General features: G+C 48.7%; 2 protein-coding genes across 11 annotated transcripts in view; both read left to right on the forward strand.

Moving 5' to 3' along the window:
• The window catches only part of ARK2N (arkadia (RNF111) N-terminal like PKA signaling regulator 2N), a 52,936-nt gene extending 50,963 nt beyond the window's left edge, over nt 1-1,973 (forward strand). For 3 of the 8 annotated variants that reach the window (XM_075488797.1, XM_075488798.1, XM_075488803.1), the window contains one exon: nt 119-1,973. The gene's annotated coding sequence lies outside the window, so the exon portion shown is untranslated. The remainder of the gene's footprint in view (nt 1-118) is intronic. The other 5 variants (XM_075488801.1, XM_075488799.1, XM_075488802.1 and 2 more) reach the window with 5 other exon arrangements.
• Nucleotides 1,974-9,567: 7,594 nt separating this feature from the next.
• Nucleotides 9,568-26,894, forward strand: part of ARK2C (arkadia (RNF111) C-terminal like ring finger ubiquitin ligase 2C) — a 56,640-nt gene continuing 39,313 nt past the window's right edge. For all 3 annotated transcript variants that reach the window (XR_012773503.1, XM_075488814.1, XM_075488815.1), the window contains exon 1: nt 9,568-9,722. Coding sequence is in view for 2 of the 3 variants with exons in the window: in XM_075488814.1 (XP_075344929.1) it covers nt 9,662-9,722 (61 nt within the window). In the remaining variant the exon portion in view is untranslated. The remainder of the gene's footprint in view (nt 9,723-26,894) is intronic.

Raw genomic sequence — 26,894 nt, forward strand, 5'->3', positions numbered from 1 at the left:
GTGGTTTACTAAGTGGATTAGTTCCCCAGTTCCCTAGAGAATCTGTAAATGGTGTCCTTTCCGGAGTCCATCACCTCCATTTGCTGAAATACTACTTGTTTTTCCCTCTCCTTTTTAGGGTCTACGTTTGTGAATGTCAGCTGCTGTGGCTTTCTCTCTAGAGCATCACAGGGATGCAGTTTATCTTCTGTCTGCAAAGGAAAGGAGCAGCACGCCTGCAAAATGCAAACTTGCAACAGACAAATCCTGCATTTACTTTCATCTTTGGTGCAAATAAGGTGAACTCCCTCCTTTTATTGAAACTAAATAGCAGCTGAGGAGTCCAACCCCCCCAGGTCTGTATCTCAATACCAGGGAGTTTATGAAAGTATAAATGCATTTCTGAGAGTCCTTACGACTACTGATTCGTAAATGCCCCTTGGAAGTTTTCTCTTGGAGCTGGTTAGTCATCTGGATTTGTAATTCAGTTTAAAATTAGAATTGAGTGCCAGCTACTAGGAAGGAAGAATCTTTCAGACAGTAAATCTTGGGGCAAAGCTGGAGTGGACAGGGGAAAACTGTCTGAAAGTTTAATTTCAGATAATTTTCTACATTTATTAGCTGCATTGGCAGCTTTGGGTGAATCCAGGGCAACCACATCAGAGCTGGAAAAAGAAACAAATAAAAGCCTCCCATCAAATTCGTTTTTCATTACTGTAGGTGATGCAAATTGAATGCAGAACTCCTGGAGTCTGGCCGGTGCCTTTTCCAGGGGGTTTCCTACGTGTGCCTCTGACAAAATGCCATCTCGTACAGCTGAGGATCACATTTGCTTTGTCCATGACTTCAAAGCATTGATAGCTTTTGACTGGCCCATGATCAAGGACACCCAAATCTTTCTCATTTCCTTTCTGCCAGGTGCCTGTGTGTCTACCTTAAACTTGACATGATTGAACTCCAATGTCACGTCCATCACTCCAGCTCATCTGACCTCATCCACGTCTTCCAGTATTGACAGTGCTGCTGCACAACTCTGTGTGATCAGCAGTTTTTAGTAGAAATCTCCAATTCTGTATGCCGAAGTCACTCATAAAAATAGTGACTTTCCATTGCTTCCTTGGAAATGCATCTTTTCCAATGTTACCACCTGTAGATCATAGAATCATAGAATCATTTAGGTTGAAAAAGACCTTTAAGATAATTGAGTCCAACAGATTTAATTATCTGCATCCTAAAATACTCTTGATTTCCCCCCATCGTTACAACTATAGCCCTCTGGATGCCCCAGCATTCAGTAGCATGGACCTCTAGGGGAGGCTGCCATTTCGAAGCAGGGCGCATTCAAATCCCCCCTCTGGGGTTGTAGATATGTAGGAGATGTTTATCCATGGTGTTATGAGCCATCAGTGGTCCTGTAAACCCAAAGAGGAGCTTTTGAGTCAGAGGTGGTTGGGCTGGAGTGATGATTTTAAGATCCTAATGGGAAACGTCATGTGTTATGTGTTCTCACTCAAAGCTCATCTTACCTGGCACAGGATATGACAGAGATTCATGAAAGAGTAATTTTATTGCTTTTCCACATGGTTACACTTCCCATTCGGGTCCATTTATTCACACTCTCCCTGGACTGCATGTCACAAAACTGCCAAATAAAAATACCCCTCGCAGGAGCTCTGTCAGTTAAAAATCACCGGCTGAGCACAACGGATCTATTTTCTGACATCTCACTAATGCCTCCCTTCTGCCAATGTTTTACAGCTCTAATGAGATCCGTTGTCTGCACGAAGAGCCACAGCAAAGCTCTCTGCGATGCGGTGACAGGCTGGAAACCACCTTGGCTGGGCTTTCCTTCTTCTCTTGGTCAGCAGCACATCCCTGAGAGGAGGATACCCACTCTTCATCTCTGTATTGCTCAGAGCAGCAAGAGGGAAGGGCACCCTAAGAAACCCATTTTCCACTTAAATAAAGCAGTGATGTGGGTTAATGAATAGATTTGGGCAAAGCAGTGGTTCTTCTGAGCATTCGGGGTTGCCTCTTGAAAGTTGAGGGACTGCACTTGCTCAGCTTCCCATCTCGTTGCATGGGAGTAGGGAAGGATGGAGGCATCCTCACAATGTGGGGTACCAAGGAGGATGGGACCCATGGGAGTGGGACGTCATCGAGGACAGTTGATGAGTGACTCCTTAACTGCTTTCCACCTTTGCCTCTTGCTTCTGGAGGAGATCCCCAAGCCCTGGGCAGAAGGGTCATCTCCAGCACGGTGGAGAGAGGCAGACAAAACCTTGGCTTGTAAACACATCCCTGATGGGGATGGTCTCTCCCTTCCTCAGCAAAGGTAGGAGACAGGCCCTGCCTGTCTGTGAGATGCATCCCAAGGAGGAAAAACTGCAGGTTTGGGTATTTTGTCAAATCATGTTCATTTCTGATGGTTCTTTACATGTGCTGGGTCTTTTCTTGGACTGTTAGTGTCACATTTCCAGTCCCATGCTGAACATTAGGCTGGACAGGTGGTGATGGGAGCTCACCCTCGGTCTGTGGAAGGAGCAGGGCTCTTTAGAGCCGTTTTCAGCTCCGGACAGGTGAGCAATGGAGATTATCCAGACAAAATCCTGGTGGACGATCAGACATGGGAGCACCAGCTTGTAGAAACTCTCACGTTTCTGCTTTGCCCGACCAGCCTCCCAAATACCTCTCATTAAGAAAAGTCCCTGAAACAATGAAAAATCCAATCACTGGGAGTCGCTATGTGTCTACAAACCACAGAAAAGCCAGACATGGGAGCCAGGAGCGTGTAGGGGAAGCAGTGTATATATGGTACAGCCTTCCCTAGGTGCTTGGGGCCGGGTGGAGGTTTGCTCCAACAACCCCAGGACGTACTAAATAACCAGACACTCAACCCATCCCTTAACACCTAACATAATCTTGTGGCTTTTTGGTGTCTGTTGGCTTCAGAGGAAGTGTGAAGCTGCTCAAATGATCATGTATTACTTAGGCTGGAGTGAGTAAGCAGATGCCTTCCCTTGAATAATTGAAGACCGTGTGTTTACCTGTGCTGATGCACTCATTTGCCATGGGTGTGTTGTAGATGTATTCTTGATGACGAGCATCAGACAGCTCCAATACAGCCCTTGGACTCCTCTTGTGCCACCAAGCCCATGCCACCACCTCAGGCCCTGACACATGATGCCTAGGATGTGATTAAGGGACCGGAGAGCAGCGTGCTGCCCCATGGCTGCTGCAGGGAGGTGTAAAACTAGTCTCAATATCATTCTTCATTCAGTTGGGTTTTATTTTTTCCATCTTATTTCTATCGCTCATGGTGGGTTTCCCCATGGGTTCAACCCTAGGTTTGAAGACAACTGTCCCCTGCAGAGGTGGGGAGATGGGTGCGGGTTGCTTTTGGGGTAACCCAGGGCAGACTCAAGCCATTAGAAGTCAACAGTGGGAAGATGAAGAGCAGGCTGGAGGTTTAAGACACCCAGAAGCAGAAGACAAAACACAGTGAGTAAATCCTAATGAAAAGAGGGATAACTTCAAAAGGCAGCTCACAGCATGTCTCAGACAAGCCTTGGTGAGTTGAAAATGCTGTTTAGTTCACCTCCTCCATTGCAAAAGGAGGATGAGCCCCTGGTGCACACCTGACTGTCCTCTGCACCTCCTGAGAGCATTTGAGGACCTTTTCTGTGGCTGGGATGCTGCTAAAACATAGTCTCAGGCCATTAAAAACACCATCCCACTTGGAGCTGCAGAACTACTGGCTCCTTGCACAATCTCTCCTTCCTCCAGCTGCTTGTTAAGAGGAAGAATTAGGGTAATTTTTAAAGTAGTCCCACCTGGGCATGGCACAAGGCAGGGAGCATGCTTTCCAGGAGGGTCTGAGCTCCCTGCCAGCCAAAAAACTGTTATTATGCTTTATACTCCAGTAAGCAGCAGCACCACATGCTACGGCCAAGTTTTCAGAGGGGTGATGCTGAGCTCCCCCATCCTTCGATGGCCAATATGAGGTCTTGCCCTGGACCAGTGCTCCCAGCTTGTGCAAGGGTATAGCAAAACTCTAAAATGCTCAGAAAAGTTATCAAAAATGCTTCAAAATTAGCTTTACACCTTCCCCGTGCCCCAGGGAGGAATCCCCTTAATTCCTGGTGCTCCAGGCTCAACCCAACTGGCTACCAGCCCCACAGAAAGGAGGGGGGGAGCGTGTGGGTGGAGATGAGGGGTCTCAGCAGCACCCAGTCTGCAAAGGAGGTAATTTAGCAAGAAATATTAATGATTTTTAATGCAATTGGGCCACCGACATTTTAGCTCTGAAAGCCCGAGCTGGAAGCAGCCCACGGGAAGGCACTAGATGGCACTAGAGCTGGAGAATACAGGCTCTGGGCTGCCATCGCACCCTCCGCTGCATCCCCCAGAATGGGGGAAAGTGCCCCCCAAAACAGGCAAAAAGGCTTGTGGATGTGAAAAGACCAAATTTTTTTGTTTTCCTAACCATGCTGGACTCCATTGCCTTGGCTGGATCCTGCCTGTGCAGCCAGCATCCATCCTGTGGCGAGAAAACAGGCCCCAGGAAGCACAAAATAAATTGGATCGCCCAGATGTAATGCCGAAATTAAATTACCCAGCTGTGATTTTGAGGTAATTAATCACTGATGGGTCCGATGGAGGGTCGTTTCTCCAGGTTTCCAGCCTGGGAATGCGGACAGGGGTCATCGACCTTGCCTTATTTTTGGTTAGCGCAAAGCCTCCTTGAGAGCAAGGAGCAGATTTCACAGATAAAATATTGCAACATCCTTGATTAGTGGCAGAAACCACAGGGTTTTGCAGCAAGGCTGCTGCTGAGCGCGTTGCCAGGAGAGGGTTTTCCTTTTGCCCTGACTCTCGCACTGGCTGCGGTTGCATCCCAAAGCTGCTGCCACAGGGAGCTGGTGGGATGCTGGGATGGGGAGAGCATTGGGGGACCACCAAGGAAAACACACCAAAACCTCTGCTCCCCAAAAATATGGGCAGGATGGAGGAGAAAGGATGAGTTTGGGGTCATTCTTCTTGAAATAGTGATGTGAAATATCATAAAGCCCAATCCCTGCCCTCTCCATAGGGTGGCACAGGGTCGATGTTGAGGATGTGCGGTTAAAAGTGTAATTCAAAGGAAGCATTTAATCAGCCCCAATATCCCACTCCAAACTCTGCAGTGAAACATCGCCAGCTCCCATTTTGCAACAACTATCACATGTTAGAAAAATGACATTATTTTGTAGGCTGCCGTACCTGTGCAAATGGAGAATGAAATTCCTCGAGCAAAATAGTTCAATTTTAGCAAAATGATGAGACATAAATGGGGGCATCACAACCCCCTGTCTCCCTTTGCCACAATAAATTGCAATCCCTCTTAAACGAGCTCAGGAGGGCACTGGGTGGACACTGGGTCCCTCCGAGCAGCTGTGAGCTCCCAAAAATCCCTACTCTCAGGGGAAGAGGAAAAACTGCCTTCTGCTTTCCTCCAGAGAAAGTCCTGGGCTGCGTATTTGAAATCTGCTCTGGCAAAATAGGGGCACAGTGTTTTCTTTCTCATCTCCCAAATGGTTGCTCTTTGGATGTGAGATTTTTACCTGTTTTCTTATTTGCTCCTCGTAAAACTGGAAAATTGAAATGCTGAAATATTGCATTTTAATTTTAAGCGAATGCATACTGATTTTCTCTACCTCACGTCTCTTTTTTGGAGAAGAGAAAAAAAAGAAAAGGGTTAAAAGGCAGAAGAGAGAAAATTACAGGGAGGCAGAAAATAAAGGAGCCAAATAAGCATAGATTAAACTTCAGTGTAAATAAATTTCAAATAAAGCCCTTTCATGAACCAGGAGCCCCCCACTTTCTGGCTCTCCACCTGGGTTTGGGTTGCTGTTGCTCCCAGGCATGGTATGATGCTATGGTATTTGCTGGAGAGATTTCTCCTCCCTTTTCACCCTTTCTCTATCCATTCTTCATTTTACCTTTAATTTTTCCACCTTCACTTTTCCCTGTAGGTTCTCTTCTTCAGTGCTGGTCTCCCAAGTGTCTTTTTGTCTCCCCCCATCTAAGACTTGAGACCCTCAAAACCCCAGACTTGTTCTTCTTAATGGGGTTTGTAAGACCCACCGCCCTTGCCCTAGAAGCACCATCAAAGATTCAGTCATGGCCATGCTGTGGTTGTATTGCCATTGACATCAAGACGTGCTCCCAAGGAAATCGTTATCCAAAATGTAGCTGAAGATCAGAAAATAATCAAAGGCTCAGACCATTGTCTAGCAAAGAGATCACGCCGTCCATATACTTCATCCCTACCAGGAGCGAGGCATCAGGTCTTTTCATGCTGTCAATCCCATTGTTCCCCATCCTGCCATAAAATGGCCTCTGGGGGTGTGAGATGTCTGTCTTGAGCAAACCATGGCTTCAAAACTGCCAGAAAAAGTCCTTCACCAGGGTTTTTCCGCTGTCCTGCCAGAGGTTGGCCAAAAAAAACCCAAATTTGAAGGATGTTGGCTCATCAGTTTTTGAGCCGGCTGATCCCATCCTGAATTCCCGAAGGATTTCACCCAGCTCAGCTTTGCAGACAAGGTGAAAAATCCTGTATCACATTGAAATTCCTGAAGGCTTTGAGGTGGGCAGAGGGCAAGTGCCAGGTCTGGAAATGAGCTGAGAGTTATGGTCACCCTCAGACCTGCCCGAGGATGGTGGCTGATGTGCCATATGTGCACCAGGACTTCTCAACTGCTCTGTATCACATTTATATTTCTTGAATATCCTCTGTGCGTGCCTGGCTAAGGGGAGAAACCTTTCCCATGGGACCAAGGGGTGAGACAGCCCCGGTGCCCTGATACCTGTGCTGCAGCATCTCCAAAACATCTACTCCATAGGTACACTGGTGGCATGCATGACATCCACAAGGATGGAGAACATCACATTGAAGAAGAATTTAATGGTGTTAATTTTTAAAGAGAGCTTGGGGCAAAAGTGGGAGGATGCCCCAAACTGGGGGTGCTGGGACCCCAAAAGTTGCATTGGGGACACCAACAGGCACCAGCCATGCAGGCAGGAGGAAGCCAAGGGCTAATTTTAATGTTAACCTGTGCCTGCAGCATCTGTGTGACATGCAAAGCCACAGTGATGGATTGGGTGTCCCGGGGGGGGGGGGGGGGGGGGGGGAGTATGTGCAGATGAAAAGCAACAGCAGCAAGGGCTGAGCCCCCACAAAATACCTGCGACAACTGCTGCGGTGGGGCTGGGGGCCACGGGAGCAGCTGCCCAAGGCAACCAGAGCTGGCAGTGGGGCTGCAGCCCCTGGCCCAGGGCCAGCAGCAGTCTCAGGGGACCATGGAGGGGACGCCAGGGTGCTTTGCAGGGTCCATGCGTGTCCTGGGAGTCCCCCAGGGCCCGTCCTGCAGCCATCATGGTGGGGACAGGCAAGAGGAGATGAGGTGGAAATCTCTCCTTGGTTGATTCAAATGTGGATTTGGCTACATTAGCCCCTTCCAGGCTTTTTAGTGCTTAAACACGTGTCCCTTTGTAGGATGTGTTTAATACAGCGTGATCAAGCAGATCGCACCTTGCTGCTGGAAATGATTTCTTGCCACTGGTAGAAATGGGTGGAAAGTGGTAATTTTTCCATACTGCACCACAAACAGGAAGCATTTTGTTACGGTATAAGCATGGGGAAAAAAAAAAAGTTTGCTCCTTCCTTGGAAATATTCATGCTGGTGTGGACGACATGTGGTACCTGCAAATACTGAGTGTTGCAGACTGGGTCTGGCCAAGCTGTGGCCGTGGGCACTGCTCAGAGCAGCACGGTGACAGCAGGGACAAGATCCAGCTTTCCCCCATGGAAAACCCTCCTGGGGTTGGCACAGCCTCCTGGGAGACACTGAGGGGGGGCAAGGCAGGAGGGAAAATCCAAACTGGGATGCGATTGGGTGGGCACTGGGAGGCACTGGGCACCTGGGACTTTTCCTGCTCCCATTTGAGGGGAGCTTGGTGCAGCAGCGGTGTGAAACCTTACCCAAAAGAGTCCTTTTGGGTGGATGTCACAGCTCTGAAGAAGGCAGCGAGGGTGCGCAGGCAGCCGTCCTTGCTGCCTGCCGGGCCTGGCATCTGCCCTCAGGCTGCGGGGCTGGGAGGGAAAGGGTTAAACAGATCCAAGTTGCCAAGCCCCTGTTTTAATTCTGGGAAAAAACCCACAAAATAAACCCAACGACAAACCCAATGCAATAATCTAGGCGAACAAATCCATTGCACATATACGTTAGGAGGCTGCCGAGCGCTTAAACCTGCCAGATGCCCGGGATGGATAAAGCTAAACGGGGATTAAGGGGGCTTCCCATGGCGGGACAGCAGCCAGTGCCAAAACAACCCCTGGCCTGACCAGGGTGGAAAGGGCACCAAAAAATTGGTTTGCAGCACAGTAAAATGCTTCCCGGGACCCTGTGCCCCGACAGAAACCTGTCCTATGCAACAGGGGTCTTACCCACTTCTTTAAAACAGTTTTAAATAAACAGAGATGAGCTTCTGGTTGGGTTGTTTTGGGGTTTTTTTTGGGGGGGGGGTTGCCCTCTTTTAAGCCATGGGGGTTCTCTGCCTCACAAAGGAGGGTGGCACTGTGCCCCGTGGGGTTTCCACGAGCTCTTTGCATCCCTCTGGGCTTGGCCAAAGCCATTTTAGGTCAGCGATGCCCCAACGAATAAGTTCTGTCAGTAACTGGGGTGTCAACACAATAGGCCACTGTGTTGCCTGCAGGGACAGGGACAGGGAAGGGGACGAGCCCCTTCATGCTCCTTCAGCTGGTGCGATCCTCTGCTTTGGGCCTGACTTGACGTGTATTCCCATATGTGCCGCGGCCAGGGGTGCGGAGGGATGTATGGAGGGGAGAGCAGGGCTGTGGCCTGGGGTGCAATGCGTGCTGACTGCTGGCCTCGGGGGGCGTGTGCCCATGTTTTGTGTGTGAATGTGTGGGTGCACGCCTGTTTGCATGTATGCGTGCCTCTGTAGTTGCACATGTGCATGGGACTGCATGTGTATATGGTATGTGCATCTATCTGTGCCTGTCTGTGCATGTGCCTGTGTGCATGCATGCTGACGTGCATGCATGTGCCTGAGTATGTGTGTACATGTGTTTGTGCACGTGTGCCAGTGCCCATGTATGTGCACGCATGCCTGTGTGTGCATATGCATCTGTATGCATGTGTGCACATGCATGTGTCCGCTTGTGCACGTGTGCATATGCATGCATGCATGCGTGCACACGTGTACCTGTGTGTGCATGCACACATCTGTGTACGCCTGTATGCATATGTGCATGCTCTGTGTGTGCGTGTGCACACGCGTGTACATGCATGCACCCGCGTGCAGCTATGCAGGGTGCATGCATGCGTGCGCGTGCCCGCGTACGAGCAGCCGCACGTGCGGATCCGCGCCCGTCCGCCTGCGCCCGCCGCGGGCTTGCGCACGCCCCGCCCTCCGCCCTCCCGTCGTCTCCCATTGGCCGGTGCGTCGGTCGGGGGGCGTGACGTAGTGGCGGGGGGCGTGTCGGCCGGCGGTCGGCGCGCTGCCATTGGTGGCGGGCTCCTTTGTGTGCCGGCGGAGCGGCGGCCGCTACTTGCCGCCGCGTCGGAGTGGCCGGCGGGACCGGGCCGGGCCGGGCCGCGCCGCCAAAGGTCGCAGCATGGTCCTGGTGCATGTCGGCTACCTGGTGCTGCCCGTCTTCGGCTCCGTGCGCAACAGAGGTACCGCGCCGTGTGCGGGGGCCGTGGGTTCGCGTCCTGGGGCCGCTCCGCGAGGGGTGTGGGCGGGCTGGGGCCCGGCGGGCTCGGCCCAGGCTCCGGGTCCCCCGGCAGGAGGAGGGGTGCTGTTTTCCGCCCTCCCCCCCCCCCCCCCCCCCCCCGCTCTCAGCGTGCCATCAGTCGCCGGTTGGGGCGAGCCCGCCTCGCTCCGCGAGCCCCTCCCCCCCCCAGCCCTCCCCCAGTCCCCAGCAGTGCTCGTTGTGGGGGTTTCTCCCCTCTCTCCGCCGCCGGGGCCGCCCCGGCGCCCGCCGCTTGCCTAGCTCCTGCCTGCACCTCCAGTCTGTTGCTTCGGTAGATCCATTTTCCTTTTTTTATTTTTTAAATGTTATTTTTTAAATGTTATTTTTTAAATGTTATTTTTTAAATGTTATTTTTTAAATGTTATTTTTTAAATGTTATTTTTTAAATGTTATTTTTTAAATTTAACTCCCCACCCACCCACTCCCCCCTCCCGTCTCGCCGTGTAGCGTAGTCACCAGGCCATTTCAGCGTAGCTGTAGACGGTAACAGCCATTTTTGTACCTTCATCCTGTTTAGCTGAGTACATTACACTGTAAATTCCTGTTAAGTGGATTCATTTTGCTGTGGTCGTTGGGCGCAGAGTCTCCTGGGGGGCTTTAGGGAGGACAAACGCCCCCAAATTGCGGTCAACGCCCCCCCCCCCCCCAAAAAAAAAAAAAAAAAAAATTAAGTTGGGGAGGGGAAATCCGGCACGGAAACGCAATTAACCTTAATTCCAAAAAATAAAATTGGAAAAGAGTTGGAGAGTAAGATCTGTGGTTAAACGGGGGCTAAGATACCCCCCAAAAGCTGCTGGCTGGTGCTGGTGAGAGTTGTCCGCAAAGGGGTGCAGCATCCCTGTCCCCGGCCGTGGTGACACCGAAGCCGACAGCTGTCCCCTGTGGTCACCCACCCAGCCACTCGCCCGGCTATCCCACGCTCCATCCCGCCTGTCCCCATCAGCCACAAGTGTCCCGTCCCATTAGCGCACCTCCGACGTGGCGAACACCCCCCCTAAGATTTGATTGCGAAAAGAGACGACTAGCAAAATGGTTTTCCATTAAACAGGGATAACGTTTTTTTCTGCTGTGCTAAATTACTTCCTGCTCTTATTTTGTGGGTAATTTTCTGTATCGAATATCCTTTGGTTGTGTATCTTCACCTTTTTTCTTGTACTAAAACTAAAGCATGGTCTGTATTTTTTTACATTACCTAGTTTCTGATGTAAATCTCTGTAGAGACATACCCTGCTGAAATGTAATGTGCTGTAGCCTATACATCTGCTCAGTGTATGCTGCTTTTGTTCTGTTGCCCTTCCATAGCATGGTGGGCCTTGCCTTTTTGTATTGTGTGCATGATGACATTGTTACACACGATTCCACTAATACTAATATACGATCTCTCAATAAAGAAACTAGTTTTCCTATATTAACCTAGTGTGCTTTTTCTATTGCTGTTTTCCCATTTATTGTCGTATCCTGCTGTTTAGATTTTTTCCTTGCTTTCCCCCATTGTGAGGTTTGAGTGAGTGGATTTTTATTTTTCCCCATAGTGCAGATATGGGGGCTTTTTAATACATATTTTTTTTTCCTCCTATCCTATATTTACCCTCAGCATTAGTCTGTGTGTACATACTCCCTAGATGCACAGTCTGTATTACTGTTGTGCTGATGCAGAATTCTGTTTTACCACAGAATAGCAAAAAAAAAAGTGTATAAATCCAAGCCCTCATTATTAATCAAAAAAATATAGATATTTGATGAAGGGTCTGCTGCTTATTTCATTCTAGTTACAACATTACACACTCCTTACCAGACTGATAGCAAAATGAGAGGGATGACCTCTAGATGGATGGGGGAATTTTTTTTTTTTAAACTCTGATTAACAAGAGGTAAATGAACCTGAAAAAAAAAAATCCCTCTAATCTATTAGCTGTATATTTAAACATATACATATATGTGAGTGCCCTGCCCACCATCTGCTAGGTGAGAAGTTGCTGTGCCTCCATCCTGCGGCGACTGGCACGCTATAAATATCTTCACTAGACCCCTGCAAGGCAGGGCTTGTAAAACTGTCCCAGCTGCTACTGTTGTAACTACATTTTCCTGCTTGAAGCCTCCAGGACCACCATCTTCTGAATAATCTGATTTGGTCAAAAGAGCAAACTGGGGTTGGGAGAAAGTCACCGGGAACCTTAAAATATTGGAAGCAGGGAGGGATGGACAACCCAATTGTGGTCAGTAAGCAATTTTGCTGCAGCTGCAAAGCGATAATAATACTAGTCGCCTCTCCTTGTTCCTGTGTCAGACTGCCTTTCCCAGGTCTGCAAAATGGTCCTGTAAAACCTCCCAATTTTGGCTTGGATACCACCAGGAACTGAGGGAAGTCAGGGCTCCTAAAAGCAGGAGATGGGGCTGGGGTTGCGGGGGAGCATCTTGTCTTAATTGCATTTCCACAGAAGGTAGGGAGACACAGGATTGGTTATTTGTCTTTAATGAGAGGAAGATAAATTCAGCAGGTGGGTGGTTCCCACCGCTAAAATTTCAAGAGAAGCTGCTAGCAAACAAAACAAAAGCAAGTGGCTCCAGCAACCTGCCCTGCCTTACCCCACTATCCCTCGAAGAGACGCATCATTTTGCAAGGCCGTGCCTTTCCACCTTTATCCTGAGTTTGGTTGGTTTTTTTTAAACATTTATTTATTATTTCCTTCTCCATATTTCCTTTTATGTGTATCTTGATGACTGTTTGGCCATCCTGTGCCCCCCTGTATGAGCACAAGCAGGTTGCCCCCCTGCTCCCCCCCTGGATGTAGTGTATGCTGTGGCCCTTTGTTCTCACTCCATCATCTCCCTGGGCCAGCGCTGAGCTCTGTGCGTGACATGTGTCCCCATACCCATCCCGAGGAGGGAGGCTGTGCTCGCTTGCATGAAGGGAGACATGCATGCCTGTTGGGGCTGATCATTTTCCAATGTGATTTTTTTTTCTTCTTTTTTTTTATTTTTTTAATTCAACCCCCATGTAAGACAATGAGATTTGGGTTATGGCGTGGAAAAAAATCACCGCCCCACCCTGAAACCCCAACACGGATAAACCCAGTCCCCTCTGAAATGTACCTTGCACTATGGACACCTGCCAGCAGCTGCCCCTTTGTTAGGAGCAGTGGATTTACTGCAGTGTGTGTAATAACCCCCCAGATCTTCTGCAAATTAGCACTAATACAGAGCAAAACTGGTCAATGTACTCTGAGGATACCTTGGTAATCTAATCATACAGAAAGCTGCTGGGTTAATGGCAACTCATACTAAGCAATTTATCATCTGCATCGTATTTTGACCTGTCTTGTTAGAAACACATTCTTATGAGAGGAAACATTCCCCCCCGCTCCACCTCCCAGCCTTATTAGTCAGTAACCACTAGGCTTTCATAGCTTGTAATCCATCAAATGCATCCACAATTTTATGACTTAATTCCTTTGACACTCTGAGTCTTGAAAAGCCACCTGGTGCAAAGAAAATAATCTTTTTTTATTTTAGCATCGCGGGCTGAGGAAATCCAAGACGTGTCACGTGCTGGTGGTGCTGCTGTGGGTATGGAGGCACGTGCAGTGATTTCTATAAAGCCTATACATCTCTCCAGCACCAACCTGTATTCCTCGGCTGCTTTAAATAACTTCTTTCAATAACAGGGAGACAGATAATCCCAAACACGAACAAAACAGGCCCTGAGATTCATTTGTATAAGGGTTGTGTAAAGGTCTGATATGCATCTGCGTGCATTTAATGATGCCAAATGGGAGCTGGACCGATCTGTCTCTCACATGGGGTTTGGGGTGTTGTCACAATTTCCAGCATTTTTAAGAAAAAGGTAAACAGTTGTCACGTTTTGCTCATATTGGGATTTATCAGCAAAGTCTAATGAAAGCTGATCTGGATTTACCTTGCTGTGTGCAGATCCGGCTCTCTGGAAATGTGTTATTTAAGAACTGGTGAGTTGGTGCCCGAGTGAGAAAGCAAACGCAGCTGCGAAGCTGGGGGGGGGATTAGGGGGTGTTTGTCACAAAACCCAGGAGCTGCCATGGCTGGGGGGGGGTGAGGCGGTGGGGACAGAGTCCGGCATCACTCGGTGCGTCCCAGACAGAGTGTGGGGTGCGAAACTGGGGGGCGAGATCTGTAGGCACCAGGATGCTGCCATAACCGCCTCGGCCCTCGCTGAGTCGCCGGTCTCGCACCGAGTCCTTCTCCGTGAACCTTCTGGAAGGACTGTCCTAGAGTAAGTCTGAGCTTCCTTTGTTGTTGTTGTTGTTTTAAACCCTGCTTGTAATTTGGGGAGCACCTTGTTAGCTGAAAGGGGAGGATGGAGCACTGCTGGGGCAGGTGTGGAAGCCCTGTCCTCCCAAACCTGTAGGAGAACAGCCCCCAACTGCCACAGGGAGCATGTGTGACATCCAAGACTGGCTCATCCCTCTCCACTGACCAGATGGATGATGGTCGCAACTGCTGGAGGTGCAGGGGTGGCCGGAGAGGGGAGGATGGCTCTTTCGGGGGCCCTGCGGGGCACGACACTTGGTAGCAAGGGCACGGGCATCCCCTCCAGCCCGTTTACATGCTGGTTTGAACCCAAACCATGCGCTGGGGCTGCCTTGTGTCAAAACTGGAAGGTCCTTATCTCTAGAGGTGTTCAGAAAGGGACATGTGCTGCAGCAGGTCAGAAGAGAAAAGCCTTTCACCCTCCTTAACCTGGGAATGCTCATTTAAACGTGCCAGAAATGCAATGGGAGACTTTGCAGAAGGTCTTCTACATCTAAATCATCTATCTTCGATATCTGTAACCTTCAAGACCAGAGTTGGTTTTGCAATTGAGAGAGGTGTGATGGCACCGCCGAATGTCGTGTGACTCTTGGGCATCTCACGGTATTTGGGTGTTTCTACATAAACCTGCAGCTCCTGGAGTCAGGCGATAGCACAAGGCTTTTTGATTAAAGGGTAGTATATAAAGCAAAGCTTCAAATTGCTGCTTATGGCAAACTTAGTGCTCAAAACTCAGATGTCAGCTACAACACTCGGGAGGTTTTTCAGCCGACGCGGTGGTTTAGGAAGGAGAAGGGCAATGTGTGGCTGCGGTGGGGCAAGGGCAGGGACCTGCAGGTGGGCAGCAAGAGTGGGGCTAAGACCCAGTGGGGAAAATGGTAATTTTCTCCTTTTTTGGGTTCAATTCGGGGAGATGGAATGAGTCAGCCGGCAGAGGGGTCGGGGTTTCCCAAGCCGTGCCATGCCCATGAGCAGCTCCACACAGGATCCTGTGGGAGACCCCCCAATTTAATCCTTGCGTGGTCTTGTCTTACTCCTAAATCTTCTTAGGGAGAAACTCGGGTCTTTTGGGAGTGGCTAAATTCTCCCTCTAAAATTAAAAAAAAAAAAAAAAATCACTTTTCAGCCAGGAGCTGTGCTCCTGGCTGCTCACAGCTACTGCCCTGCCTGGAGGTGACACCCTGAGGTGTGAGTGACCATCAGCTTAGATGGAGCCACTGGCCATTGCTGTTTTTCCCTGGGGGGCTCAAGTGATGCTGTGGAGCTGTTACCGTACGTTGCTCCTCCACCTCCTTCCCCAAATGGTACAAGGAGCAGCCGTTTCCCTAAATGAGGAGAAAGCCAGGCCATGGGTACTTTCTGGGACTTCTTTGAAGGGACCTTGACCAGGACTCTGATGGAGCTGGACAGCCTGCCAGGCCAGGTGTCCAGGCACCCAACGCTGGGGTTGGGTTAGGAGCTGCTCCAAAAACCTGCTCTCGTCTTCTCTAGGCTTGGGGGTCTCTAAAAGACATTCAGAAACACAGTCCCTCAGGCACCCGCTGTGCTGCAGCTGCTCCCCACGTTGGGCTCCTCCAGTAGAGGGTGGGATTGGGAAATGTTGCAGGGATGTGGGGAGGTGGAGCCCCTCAACCTCCCATCTGCAAGGGCTGAAGGGTGACCTGCAGCCCAGGGAGTGAAATACCTTCTTGCTCTTACCAAAGCAGAAGCAAACCCCATCATCCATCCTTAACCTGTTGCTCAGCTCTCTGCCTGACTCCTTCCTGTGTTAATTAATGAGTGGTGGTCGGACTCTTGTCTCCGAGGTAGCTCCTTGAAGCTGTGAGCTGAAAAAAATGGCAACTCATTTGTGACGTGAAGGAATATTGCATGGGAATTGGGCCCCAGAGTGAGGGATGTTGTGTCCCAGTGGCAGCGGGGAGATGCATGGGTGAACGATGGGTGGTGGACCAGCAGCTCAGCTGATGGCACTTCTTGAGTTGACTTGAGTTGCTGGGTACTAGAGCTAAGTGAAAACAGAGATATCTGGTTTTGATGATGATGATTATCTTCCGGTTCACTGGCTGAAAACTTATTTTCCTAGTTTTATATTGTCTTTGAGTTTTTCAGCAAAATGGGGGGGGAGGCTTTTAAATGGTTCATTTGAAGTGAGATGAAATATGCCACAACCCCAGAAATGAAATGCTGTCTTATGGCAGAAAATGAAACAGCATCAACTGGATGCAGGGAAAAAAAAATTCATCATAATCTTTCAGTTGGGTTTTTCGTACAGAAATGTTTCACCTAGATGTAATTTTTTTCATATCAGAGAGATGGATTTGGTGTTTTGTACTCACTTGGAAAGCATGCAATGGTCAGGAATAGACTGCCCCAGTCCTCTGTGTTCTTGTACTGTAAAACCACATTGTGACTTTAGTGTGTGCAGTAATCTGATTTATTTAATCAACAGAAAGTGCTTTAATGCCTGAGATGAGTCTTGGAGAATCAAAGGCTGTGCTCCCAGTGCAGGAGGTTGCAAAATGTAGTTGGCCCTTCACAAAACGAGGGAGGTCATGTCAGCCCCTGCCTCTCCTTCCTTCTCACCTCTATTGGCAATAAGGGTGGGTTTCCAGGCTTGCAAGGACCAGAGGCGGTTTCCAAAATGAAAATGAGAACTGAGGTCTCAAACAGGATGTGCAACCACTGCTTTGCTCCTCACTGGGCTCATCCACCTGAGTTACTTCAGCCTGCAGGGACAAATAATACCTTCTCCATGGCCTTGTTTGATTTGAGTAGGGAAATCTGTCTGGCATGTGTGATTACAAACTTGCCAGTGGAAATCCTGGGTGTTTTGCCAAAGGAGACCATAGAAGTACCCTGGAGATAAGGATGTATCATCTTGCCCTGGGTCATCTGCAAGGAGAGTCCTGTATTGCCAGTTCCAGATGGCATGTGATGCCATCCAGGTGCTTCTTCTATAGGGTGCAGGGGTGTCCTGGGGAAGGAAAATATTACCAGGAGGCTGTTACAAGCTTAGAAAAATAGGACACGGACCAAGGGGAAGGGAGGCAAGGTAAATTCCCCTGTCCCTTGGACAGAAAGCAGTTCCTCCTGAAAGGAGTTGGGGTGCTGTTAGGGAAGCTGAAGTATGTTTGTTAGGTGTCCAGTGTGACTCTGTTCTTCCTGTAACAAGCAATTTTGAGCCCCATTAACAAAATCAAGGGTCAGACCTCAACAACATCCAGGAAGCTCATAGCAGTTTTTGGGATATGTTACACTGGCTTGTGCATTCATCCAGACCATGTGGGACCAGCTGTGCTGAACCCCGTCCTTGTCCTAGGATTCCTTATCCACAGCCCAGCATCTCTCATTGGACCTTTTTCTATTAGAAACTAAGCAATGAGAGGAAGTCTTTTCAGCCTGGACTGACCTCAATGCTGGCAGACCCAGGCTCTTAGCCCCATCCTCTGGCTCTCTGCAGAGACACAATATTTGCTGCTCTTCAGCAAATGCATTGCGAGGCTGGTTATATGCCAGATGAGAAGTCCTCCTGGCCAGCACTGCTGTTGGTATTACCTTCACTTGATTTCTTCACCTTTACCTCCCTCTTTTCCCACCATGTTTTTAAATATCTGTCATGTTTTCCCCTGTGGATGTGATGGTTTTTTCTGAATTGCCTCTTCCTTGCATTCATTCCCCAGGCACTAAAGTCTTCCTCAGGGCTGGTGCTGGCTCCGGGGCTCAAACCTGCTGGAAACACTTGAGATGCTCAAGTACACTGGTCTGGTGTGTGTTGGTGGAAGGGAGGGTAAGGCACTGCTGTCCATGGGATAGTGTGTCCAGAAGATGGCAGACTTCCTTGGGAGCTCTGTATAGGCTGAAGGGATGAGGAGGCTGAAGAACAAGTGCTGTCCTCTGGCCGCTGCATCAGGAGATGGCTGTGATTGATGCTGTAATAACTGGTGTTGGGAATGCAGTGATGGGGAAGTCTATCTCATAACCGGAGTACTAGCTTTAAAGCATGGTCACATTGGTCATTTGGCTGGGGGAAAGGAGCTTCATGGTGTGATGCCAAGTGGACTCTAGGTACACGTCCCTCATCTGGCTTCACTTCTAGAAAATATTGCTTTTAGAGGGGGGGTGGTTTTGATGGATGCTTTGCAGAAAATAACTGTGCAAAAGTGCTGCTGCTCTTTCATCATGTTGAACAGGGAGCGCTGGTGCCTCTCCTCCCTCACCTCCTGTTTTTGGTGCACTGGCACAACTGGTCACAACTTTCTGGCCCCACGATGGGAATGGGGAGGCAGCAAAGGCCCCTTCCCAATGCCCTGCAATTTAAATGGGAAACAGGGGGATAGACGTGCTTTGTAGAAACCCAACTCACTGGCAGCATCCCTTGGGGGGAGGTGACATCCAGGCCAGTGTGAGAGCCAAAGGGCATCAAAGAGGTGCTGGAACCCTCCTGCGAGCCAGGGCCAGGTAGGTGGATGGTGCAGGGGAGGAGGGATGTACCAGGGCACCCAACTAACCCCACTTTGAGCTGTCACCTCTGCAGAGGACTTTAGGGAGTCCTCTTTGAAAGCAGCCCATTGGAGGAAAGTTTAACAGAGTGAGTGGGTGTGCAGAGTTGGCACCCTGCCCCCTGAGCTGAAACGCTCCTCTCCAGCCCATGAATAGACCTAGCTCCTGGTTGCTTTTCTTTTTTTTTCAGCATAAAGAACAAGTCCATTTCTAGTGATGCTGTGATGCATGCAGTTTTGCATCACGCCGGGGAGCTGGAGCTTTGAGAAAGCCAACAAATATAATGAGACTTTGTGATTTAAAAAAAAAAAAAAAGAGATAAAAGCCCAGAACACAACAGTAACATGAAAATGCAAAGTGTTTGCCAAGGTTCAGACACCAAAAAGCCAATGAAAAGGTGCTTTGTTCTTATCGATGCCTGCCATGAGGGGGCTGCTCACCACATCTCCTGGGGTTTGGGGTTGGCTGTGGTGCAGTCCTTAAGCTGTAGGAGTTGCTTTCTCTGTGTGTCCACGTGCATACCACCTTCCACGGTGAGAAAGGTGGCTTTCACCTCTGGTGTTCTGCTCTCCCCAAAGAGCAAGGCTTAAAATTCCTGGCAAATTTGCATCTGTGGGAGAGGTTTTAGCTGAGTTCTGGTGTGGAAATGCTGGGTGATGGTGGAGAAGGGAGGGCAGCACACAGTGGGAAGCCCAGGAGGCTCTCAGGGCAGTGGGTGATGGACAAGAAAGTCAAGGAAAAGCAGCAACACACAGAGAGATCCCACACCGCGGGCTGGGGATGCTCATCAGTGTGGCTTGGTAATGGTTAGGAGAACTGTGGGTCTCCACCGCATCCAAGCTGGGCAGGGGTTGGGGGTGGCTGTTGACTGGTTTCCACAATATTAAGAGAAAAGGAGACCTTTGTTAAGCAAGCTGAGCTGCTCTGAAGGGCTGGGCACTTTGGTTGAATGAACCACCACTTGTCATTGAGAAAATGGGGCATTCAGGAGTGTGGCAACTCTGCCCAAGCTGCACCTGTAATACCAGGGCATCTCTGCATTTAAAACTACAAGCAGGATAATGCTAGTGGGGCTTTACACTGCTGTGCTGCTACCCTGAAACACAGAGAGCAGAAATCCATATACCCCATTAGAGCAGAAGAGTAAATGACCTGAACCCCGGTGTCCCAGGAGGAAGTTTGCCATTGTCACAAATGGGGGATTTAGATTGCTTAAAAAATCACCGTCAAAGGTATTAGCAAAAGTAGTTTTAATATGATGTTGTAAAAGTGCAACTTCACAAAGTTCAATGGCAAGGTTCACTCTATTAATTACTACATGGAAGAAACATACAAAGGAAAATTGAGTTACACTCAAGTTAGAATGATTCAGAGAAACTGGGGATACAAAAGGGTATGGAGGACCCTCCCATTGAGTCATGAGGTTCAGAGTAGACCCCCTTGCTTTCTCCAGAAAGGGCTTGGGGACTTCTTGCAGACATCTCTTTGGGGCTAGATGTTTGCAGATCTGCCAAATCTTGGACAACTTCTGAGCCAGCCAGCACTTCCTAATGGAGCTTGGTTTGATTTGCTTGGTCAAAATGCTTCTTCTCAATGGAGGAACAGGATTAGATGCTTTGTAGTCTATGTTTCTCAAAAACATGAGAAAAATTTTAGAAAAGCAGCATGCAGCTCAGCTGGTGTTCTGGAGGCAACAGGCTTTAATTAACATCACTGAGAAGTTCAGATCCCAACTTTAATTCCTTTTCGTTTGTAACTGGGAGCTCTGAGGAGTCAACAGATTTTGTGGCTTGAACAGATGTTATTTTTTTTTTCCCCAGAGCTGGGTTGAATCTGAAATACACCTTTATAATTGCTGCTTTTATCTCTTCTACTTGATATCTGCCAGAACCACTGACTAATGGACATTACATGGGTTAGTGTTATTCATGCTGTATTATTTCAACTCAGGCAGAAGTCTTCTCCTGGATTCAGCTGTTAACGCTGTGAAAAAAATCTTGTAATCTTTTTCTGCTTTCTCTAAAGGTTCAGTTATGCTGTGAACTGACAACATAAATGGAAAATACACATCTAGGATTATTTTCATTCCATTCTTTGTGTGAAGTCTGCACTCCTCATGATGCAGAAGTGCTGTGCACTGTACCACTCTGTGCATGTGTGTGCATTTACAAGCACACCCCTTGCAAGGGTAGAGGAGACTTTTCCATGTTGTTGGTGCTTTCAGAGCTGTAATGTGGAGGCGCATACCCAGCTGCCCCAGAAGATGCTCTTTTTTTAAGAGCATCTTCCACTGACTGATAAGAGTTGCAGAATAATTCAGCTGGGAAGGGACCTCTGGAGGTCTCCAGCCAAGCCTCCTGCTCAGGGCAGGGCTACCTTCACAGTTATTGAGTGTCTCAGGGTCTTGCCCAGCCAATCTAGGATATATTCAAGGATGGAGATGACAGCACCTTGGAGGTGCCTGCTCTCTGGTCAGCAGTCCCTGGGGGTACACCTGCTCCCAGGGCTGGATGGGCAGTCAGATGGCATGGGCAGGGGTGCAGATGTGCTCTCCCTTGCCATAAAATTTTATGTTGGACACTTTCTGTCCATTCTGCACTGGGGTCGTCCCCTCCAAACAAGGGGACTTTCCATGGGCAGGGAGATCCATTTCCATGGCCACATCTGCATGGGGAAGACCCCAAACCACCATGGGTCTGATCCAAGGCCAAGCAGCTGGGCTGTGTCCAACACCTGGAGCAGAAACCGGCTCTTCACAAAGTGCTGGACATGCTCCTGCTTGCCCAAACAGCACATGTGGATCTGGGTGGGCAGGGGGCACAACATGCTGACCCCCAGCTCCACAGATCCCCGCTCGGACCCTCTGGCCTTTCCTAAGGTTGAGTAAGTGCTTTTTGGTCTCCCACCTTCGTTCTTCCATCTGTACAGTGCACCAGTGCCCATCTCGCAGGCCACTGGGTATAAAATTCAGGGAACAAGGAAAATGCAGATAATTCTACTCCTTTGTAGGTAAAATTCCTGGGAAAATGTGAATGTGGATGGGGAAAAGTGGATTTCTGGTTTTCATCCTTCTTTCTGTGGTCACTATTGAGGAAATGTGTTACAGGAGATGTCTGAAGAATTGTATTTAGCCATAAAAACTTGGTCATATATCTCTGCTTTCCTCAGAAAATAGATTTAGAAATTAAACAGCTGACAAAGCTGAGATTTTTGGATGAAAAATAAAAACCTCAGTTCTTTCCTAGTGTAATATATATATATTTTAAGAATGGTTTTAACATTTTGTTTTAATCCAGGGGGAGGCATTTTCCCAAGGTCACCCACTGTAGTAGTGGGAAGAGTGACTTGGGCCCCATCTCCTCTATGAAATCTGCTTAAAAATAATGATCTGGGGGAAAACCTGGCTGCTGACACTAACAGTACAACTTATCTAGCTGCTCTGATCAATAGGTTTGCTTTCCCCATGTAGCTGATAGATCTTGACTTTTTGAGTCTGACAGCAACTTTTTGCAATGCCAGCTGATACAGGGCCATGGAGACTTCTCAATAGCAGGGGATTTGTAGAAGTAAATCAGATCTGGAGTCACTGAGAGGGAATTAATGTGAAATGCCTCGATGTTAGTTTTACAGTTGCTTTAATAGGCATAACTACACTATTAAACTGATCTGCCTGTATTTAACTCTGTTGTGGTTTAGCCCCAGTCAGCAATTAAGTACCACACAGCCACTCGCTCACCCTCCCCCCCACAGTGGGATGGGGGAGAGAATCGGAAGAGTAAAAGTGAGAAAACTCAAGGGTTGAGATAAGAACAGTTTAATAAGTAAAGCAAAAGCCGCGCACGCAAGCAAAGCAAAACAAGGAATTCCTTCACTACTTCCCATGGGCAGGCAGGTGTTCAGCCATCTCCAGGAAAGCAGGGCTCCATCACGCGTAATGGTTACTTGGGAAGACAAACGTCATCACTCCGAATGTCCCCCCTTCCTTCTTCTTCCCCCAGCTTTATATGCTGAGCATGATGCCATATGGTATGGAATAGCCCTTTGGTCAGTTGGGATCAGCTGTCCCAGCTGTGTCCCCTCCCAACTTCTTCTGCACCTGGCAGAGCATGGGAAGCTGAAAAGCCCTGATAAGCACTACTTAGCAACAACTAAAACATCTCTGTATTATCAACACTGTTTTCAGCACAAATCCAAAACATAGCCCCATACTAGCTACTATAAAGAAAATTAACTCTATCCCAGCCAAAACCAGCACAAACTCTTATTTGTACTTGAGTGGAATAAATGTTTTCCTTTAGGAAGGATGAATTTTGCAGAGTAAAAGAGCTATTATAAAACTCCCAAATGCCTCAGCAATAATGACATGACAGCTTTGCAGCCTGAAATCCAGACTCCTTATACTGTGGTAGTGCCTTAAAGTCCTATTTCATTCCCTTCCCCACCTCCTCTTTTCCCTCACCCCAATTACACTTTCAAAATGTCTCTGAAACAATGGTGTTGGGCACACAGCTGGTTAGACCTTGGGTAGTCACACAACTAAAATTGTCATCTTGCTTCAGTAGAGCAACTCCTGACTTCAGCCCAAGTCAGTTTCTTCTCCATGTTGTTGTGTTACGTGGTGGAGAACAGCCTCACCTTGATACCCAAATAGGACTTTGATAAATATAGGCTCTATAAGAAGTTGCAGCTTGTACTGGTCTGGTATAGACATGAGCTGGCTGCACCCTTGGATTTGGGTTAATTGTGCTAGAGCAGGAAAAGTGTTTTCTGATGTTTTTTAGTGGTAGGTGGTCCTCCTTTGCTCATGAGTGACAGTAGCTATACCACTTTGTTGTAGAAGCAGGGAGAGAAACTGCAGGTGAAGTGGGCCACCGGCCATGGGGCCATGCCAGGAGGGTATGGGCAGATGATGGGGTGGGTGCCTGCATTGCTCACTTCCCTGCTGTGTTGACTGCCAGCTCCTCAAAGCTGCTTCCCAGCTGGGCACAGAGACCAAGGGGGGCAGTGTTGGTGGCTGTTGGGCTGTGAAAAGCAGAAGGAGGAATAGACCCAACAGACCGGGGTGAACTTATCCAGATCCAATGTCCATGAGTCCAGCAACAGGGAAGATCTTGTAACATCTTTAAATCCTTCGTACCGTCTTTGTGGCAGGCAGTGGGGTGAAAAACCTTTAATCTTGCTCATAAAGTGAGGGGTAGAAATTCATGGCTGGGGATGAGGGCTGAAATCTGTTTCTTGCTTTTTGGGATTTTTTTTGTGGATTTTTTATCTTTTTTTTTCCCTCTTCTTGGCTCTATCTTTCAGCTGAAGCTTGTGCAGATTTGTCACAGGTCAGAAAAACTTAAGCCATGATTTGTAGAAGATGAATGGACTTTTAAAATCAATTTTGTGGTCCCTGGTGTCAGTGGGGTGTGAATCACTGTGCTGGTGCTGCCCAGTTCCTCTGCTGGTATCATGAGGAGGCATGGGCAGCATTCATTACAGGGAGGCTGAGTCTTGCTGCCTGTTAATGGAATTGAGCTGCCTGACCTTAATCTGTGACTGATATTTAATATGGAGTTTCTCTGGACACCAGCAGGCTGTAACAGAAACAATACAGGCCCAGCAATGCAAAGCCTTAGCCCCGAGAAGAGAGCAAAATAAATTAAATTTAGTAATTAGTAAAAAACCTTAGGGCCTAGAGGTCACACGTGGAACTAAAAAAAGTGTATTTTTTCCACCTTGCAACTGCATGGGTTCCTGGTCTCATGTGCTGTGGGGAGGAGCATGGTATAGTCTATGCACCCTGGACTGGTGGGAAATTTTGAGATGCTCCTGGCCCCACTCAGATGGGTGCATCTCCAGCCCCATAGCCATCGCCATCACCCTCCTGGTGTCCTTTGCTTCGCTGAGATGCACAGGCCCTGTACCCCTGAGGCCCTAATCCATGGGGTCTCTCCTGATGCACCCATTGCCCCATGGGGTCCCTCCTTGCAGGTGTGTTACCTGCAGCAATTGGGCTCCCTATGGTCCCCATCTGGCCTCAGGGATGGTCACCTGCTAAAAATCCAGCTAGGTGCCCAGAGTGGACGTGGTCACCCCCCCATCCCTGGTGCTCAGTTGCAGTCCTTGCTCTGGTGGGAAGTGCAGGCAGCAGGCTGAGAACATCTGTGAAGCTGGGTCACAAGCTGGACCAGGCAGGGGCTGTTTTCCTCCCATCCCACAGGATTTCTCGAGACTGTGGGAAGAAGTACAAACCTCTGCCTGCAGCTCAGGGCTTTGAGCTCTGCCTGGGACCCAGCACTGGCCAGTTCCTGCCCTGTGAGTGCCAAAGATAAAAGGTACGAGTAGGTGTCCGGGCTGGGACCATCAAACAGGTTTATTGCCCGTTCCCTTCTCCCCATGAGCTGCACTTGCCCCTTGGTGCAGCAGGGCAGGCAGGTGAGGTATAGGCAGGGGGTTCCCAGCACGGGGCTCCTGCAGGAAAAAGTAAAATTGGAGAATGAGCCCACCATCCCAGCTGTTTGGCAGGGAAAAGTGTGGTCCCTCCTCAGTCTGGAGCAGATGAAGATGTCTCTCTGGAGCCAGGAGGAAGCTCTGGGCCAGTGCAGTGCCAGCTAAAAGATCAAATTACAATTTCCTATTGTAATTTCCAATGCCTCCTGAAGGTCTAGGGCCATGATGTCACCGAAATCGGGAATCAAACTCATTAACACCAATGTAGTATTAAGAAGCAGGCATTCTTTATTACGGCACCGGATGCACGGGGGATCGTTCCACCTAGCGTGCATACCGCAGGTTACATCAACCAAAGCTTATATTGTCCAATTACATACATATGCATCAAATTTCCCAGAATGATCATGCATATTCATTCTGTTTCCCAGAACTAATTATCATATTCGCATGGTCATTACGCATGCATCCTTGAGCTCCGAGGGGCTTCCGTGGGGGTCTCTGGTGGTCCTTGGTGGTCATACAGGTGTGTCCTTTAGTTGACCCCTTCTTCTGGACATGCGCAATCCCACCTTGCTTATGTAACTTGCTTCCCTTCTTCATGGTGCATGGTCCCTAACAATGATTTGGCACCCTTAACACAAACCAATTATTCTAACCACCCTTGACTCTTTGTCAAGATGGGCTGGGGCTGTACTGGGAACATAGCAGCATGTCCGTACTACTCCTTGTCCAATTGTCTTTGGGCATAGCAGCATATCCATAGCCATAGGTGTACAAACACAACATTAAAGCATTGCCTACCCCGCTCCTATCTCTATGTTGCTTAGTTACAAAAGAACAAACTAATCACTTTGGTTACATCTGGTTACAATGATGTTGTAAAAGGTGCTCTGTCATCCTTTGGGAAGGAAAGGTCTCCACTCCTTAAGATGCAGGAGTGATATACATAGACAAAGCTGAGCTATCTTATGGTCTGTAAATCTGCTGCCCACCTCCCTGGGGCTGACCCAGTGCCCTCCAGGATGAGTCTTCCTGCTCTTGGTCATGTGTGTCCATGGCTTGCAGGGCAGAAAACCACCTGCTGCTGGGAAAAATTGTTAATGTAAAGCAAAAAAGGGGTATCTAGGCTGCTACCAGTAGAAACTCAGTCCTGTTGTTGTTCTTTGGTTCATCTTACTAGCAATGGTAACACACTAATTGGTGTGGGACCCCTGGGTGGGGTGGTATCTGTAAATGTCCTGCAAGCATGCGGTGATGTAGGAGACCTTGGCTGGTCATAGGGGAAAAGGTGGTTTCAGTCCCTGAAGCATCACCAAGAGGAGGTGGGGAAGGGGACAGCATGACAGTGACCTGCGGTTGTAGAAATACCTTTTCATGGGAGATACACAGAAGAGAGGGTCTGGTCCTGGGTCCGCCATCCACCACTTCTGCTGCCCAGGACAGCTTTGTCCTCTGCCCAGCTCCCATCTCTTCCTCTGTAAAACAGGGTGCATTAACCAGCCTGGTTCTCGCTGCGTTGGGTAAGTGTTCCTCCGTGCCATTTAAGTACAGAAACAGCTAATTTGGGTGTGCCATGACCACGGCACAAAAAGTCTGCTTGAAGGCCCTGCAGAGGAACCAAAATCAAACAAATTTCAGATGGTCTCCCAAATGAAGCTGAAAGGTCATAACAATATCAAGCAGGAGATCATGTGTGGCACTGCAAGCCTCTGCTAAATATCAGCCAAAGATTAGTCCATCCTCTCTGAAAGGCCAAGAGCGTAGATTGTGTGGCTAGTGCTAATTAATTCGGTGTTTTGCCAAGCATTGTCATCCCAGTTTAATCAGCAGCTGTGAAACAGAGCATTGTCTGTCTGCCAGCCTCCTGTCC

This window comes from Mycteria americana, assembly GCF_035582795.1.
Source record: "Mycteria americana isolate JAX WOST 10 ecotype Jacksonville Zoo and Gardens chromosome Z unlocalized genomic scaffold, USCA_MyAme_1.0 Scaffold_18, whole genome shotgun sequence".
Lineage (NCBI taxonomy): Eukaryota > Metazoa > Chordata > Aves > Ciconiiformes > Ciconiidae > Mycteria > Mycteria americana.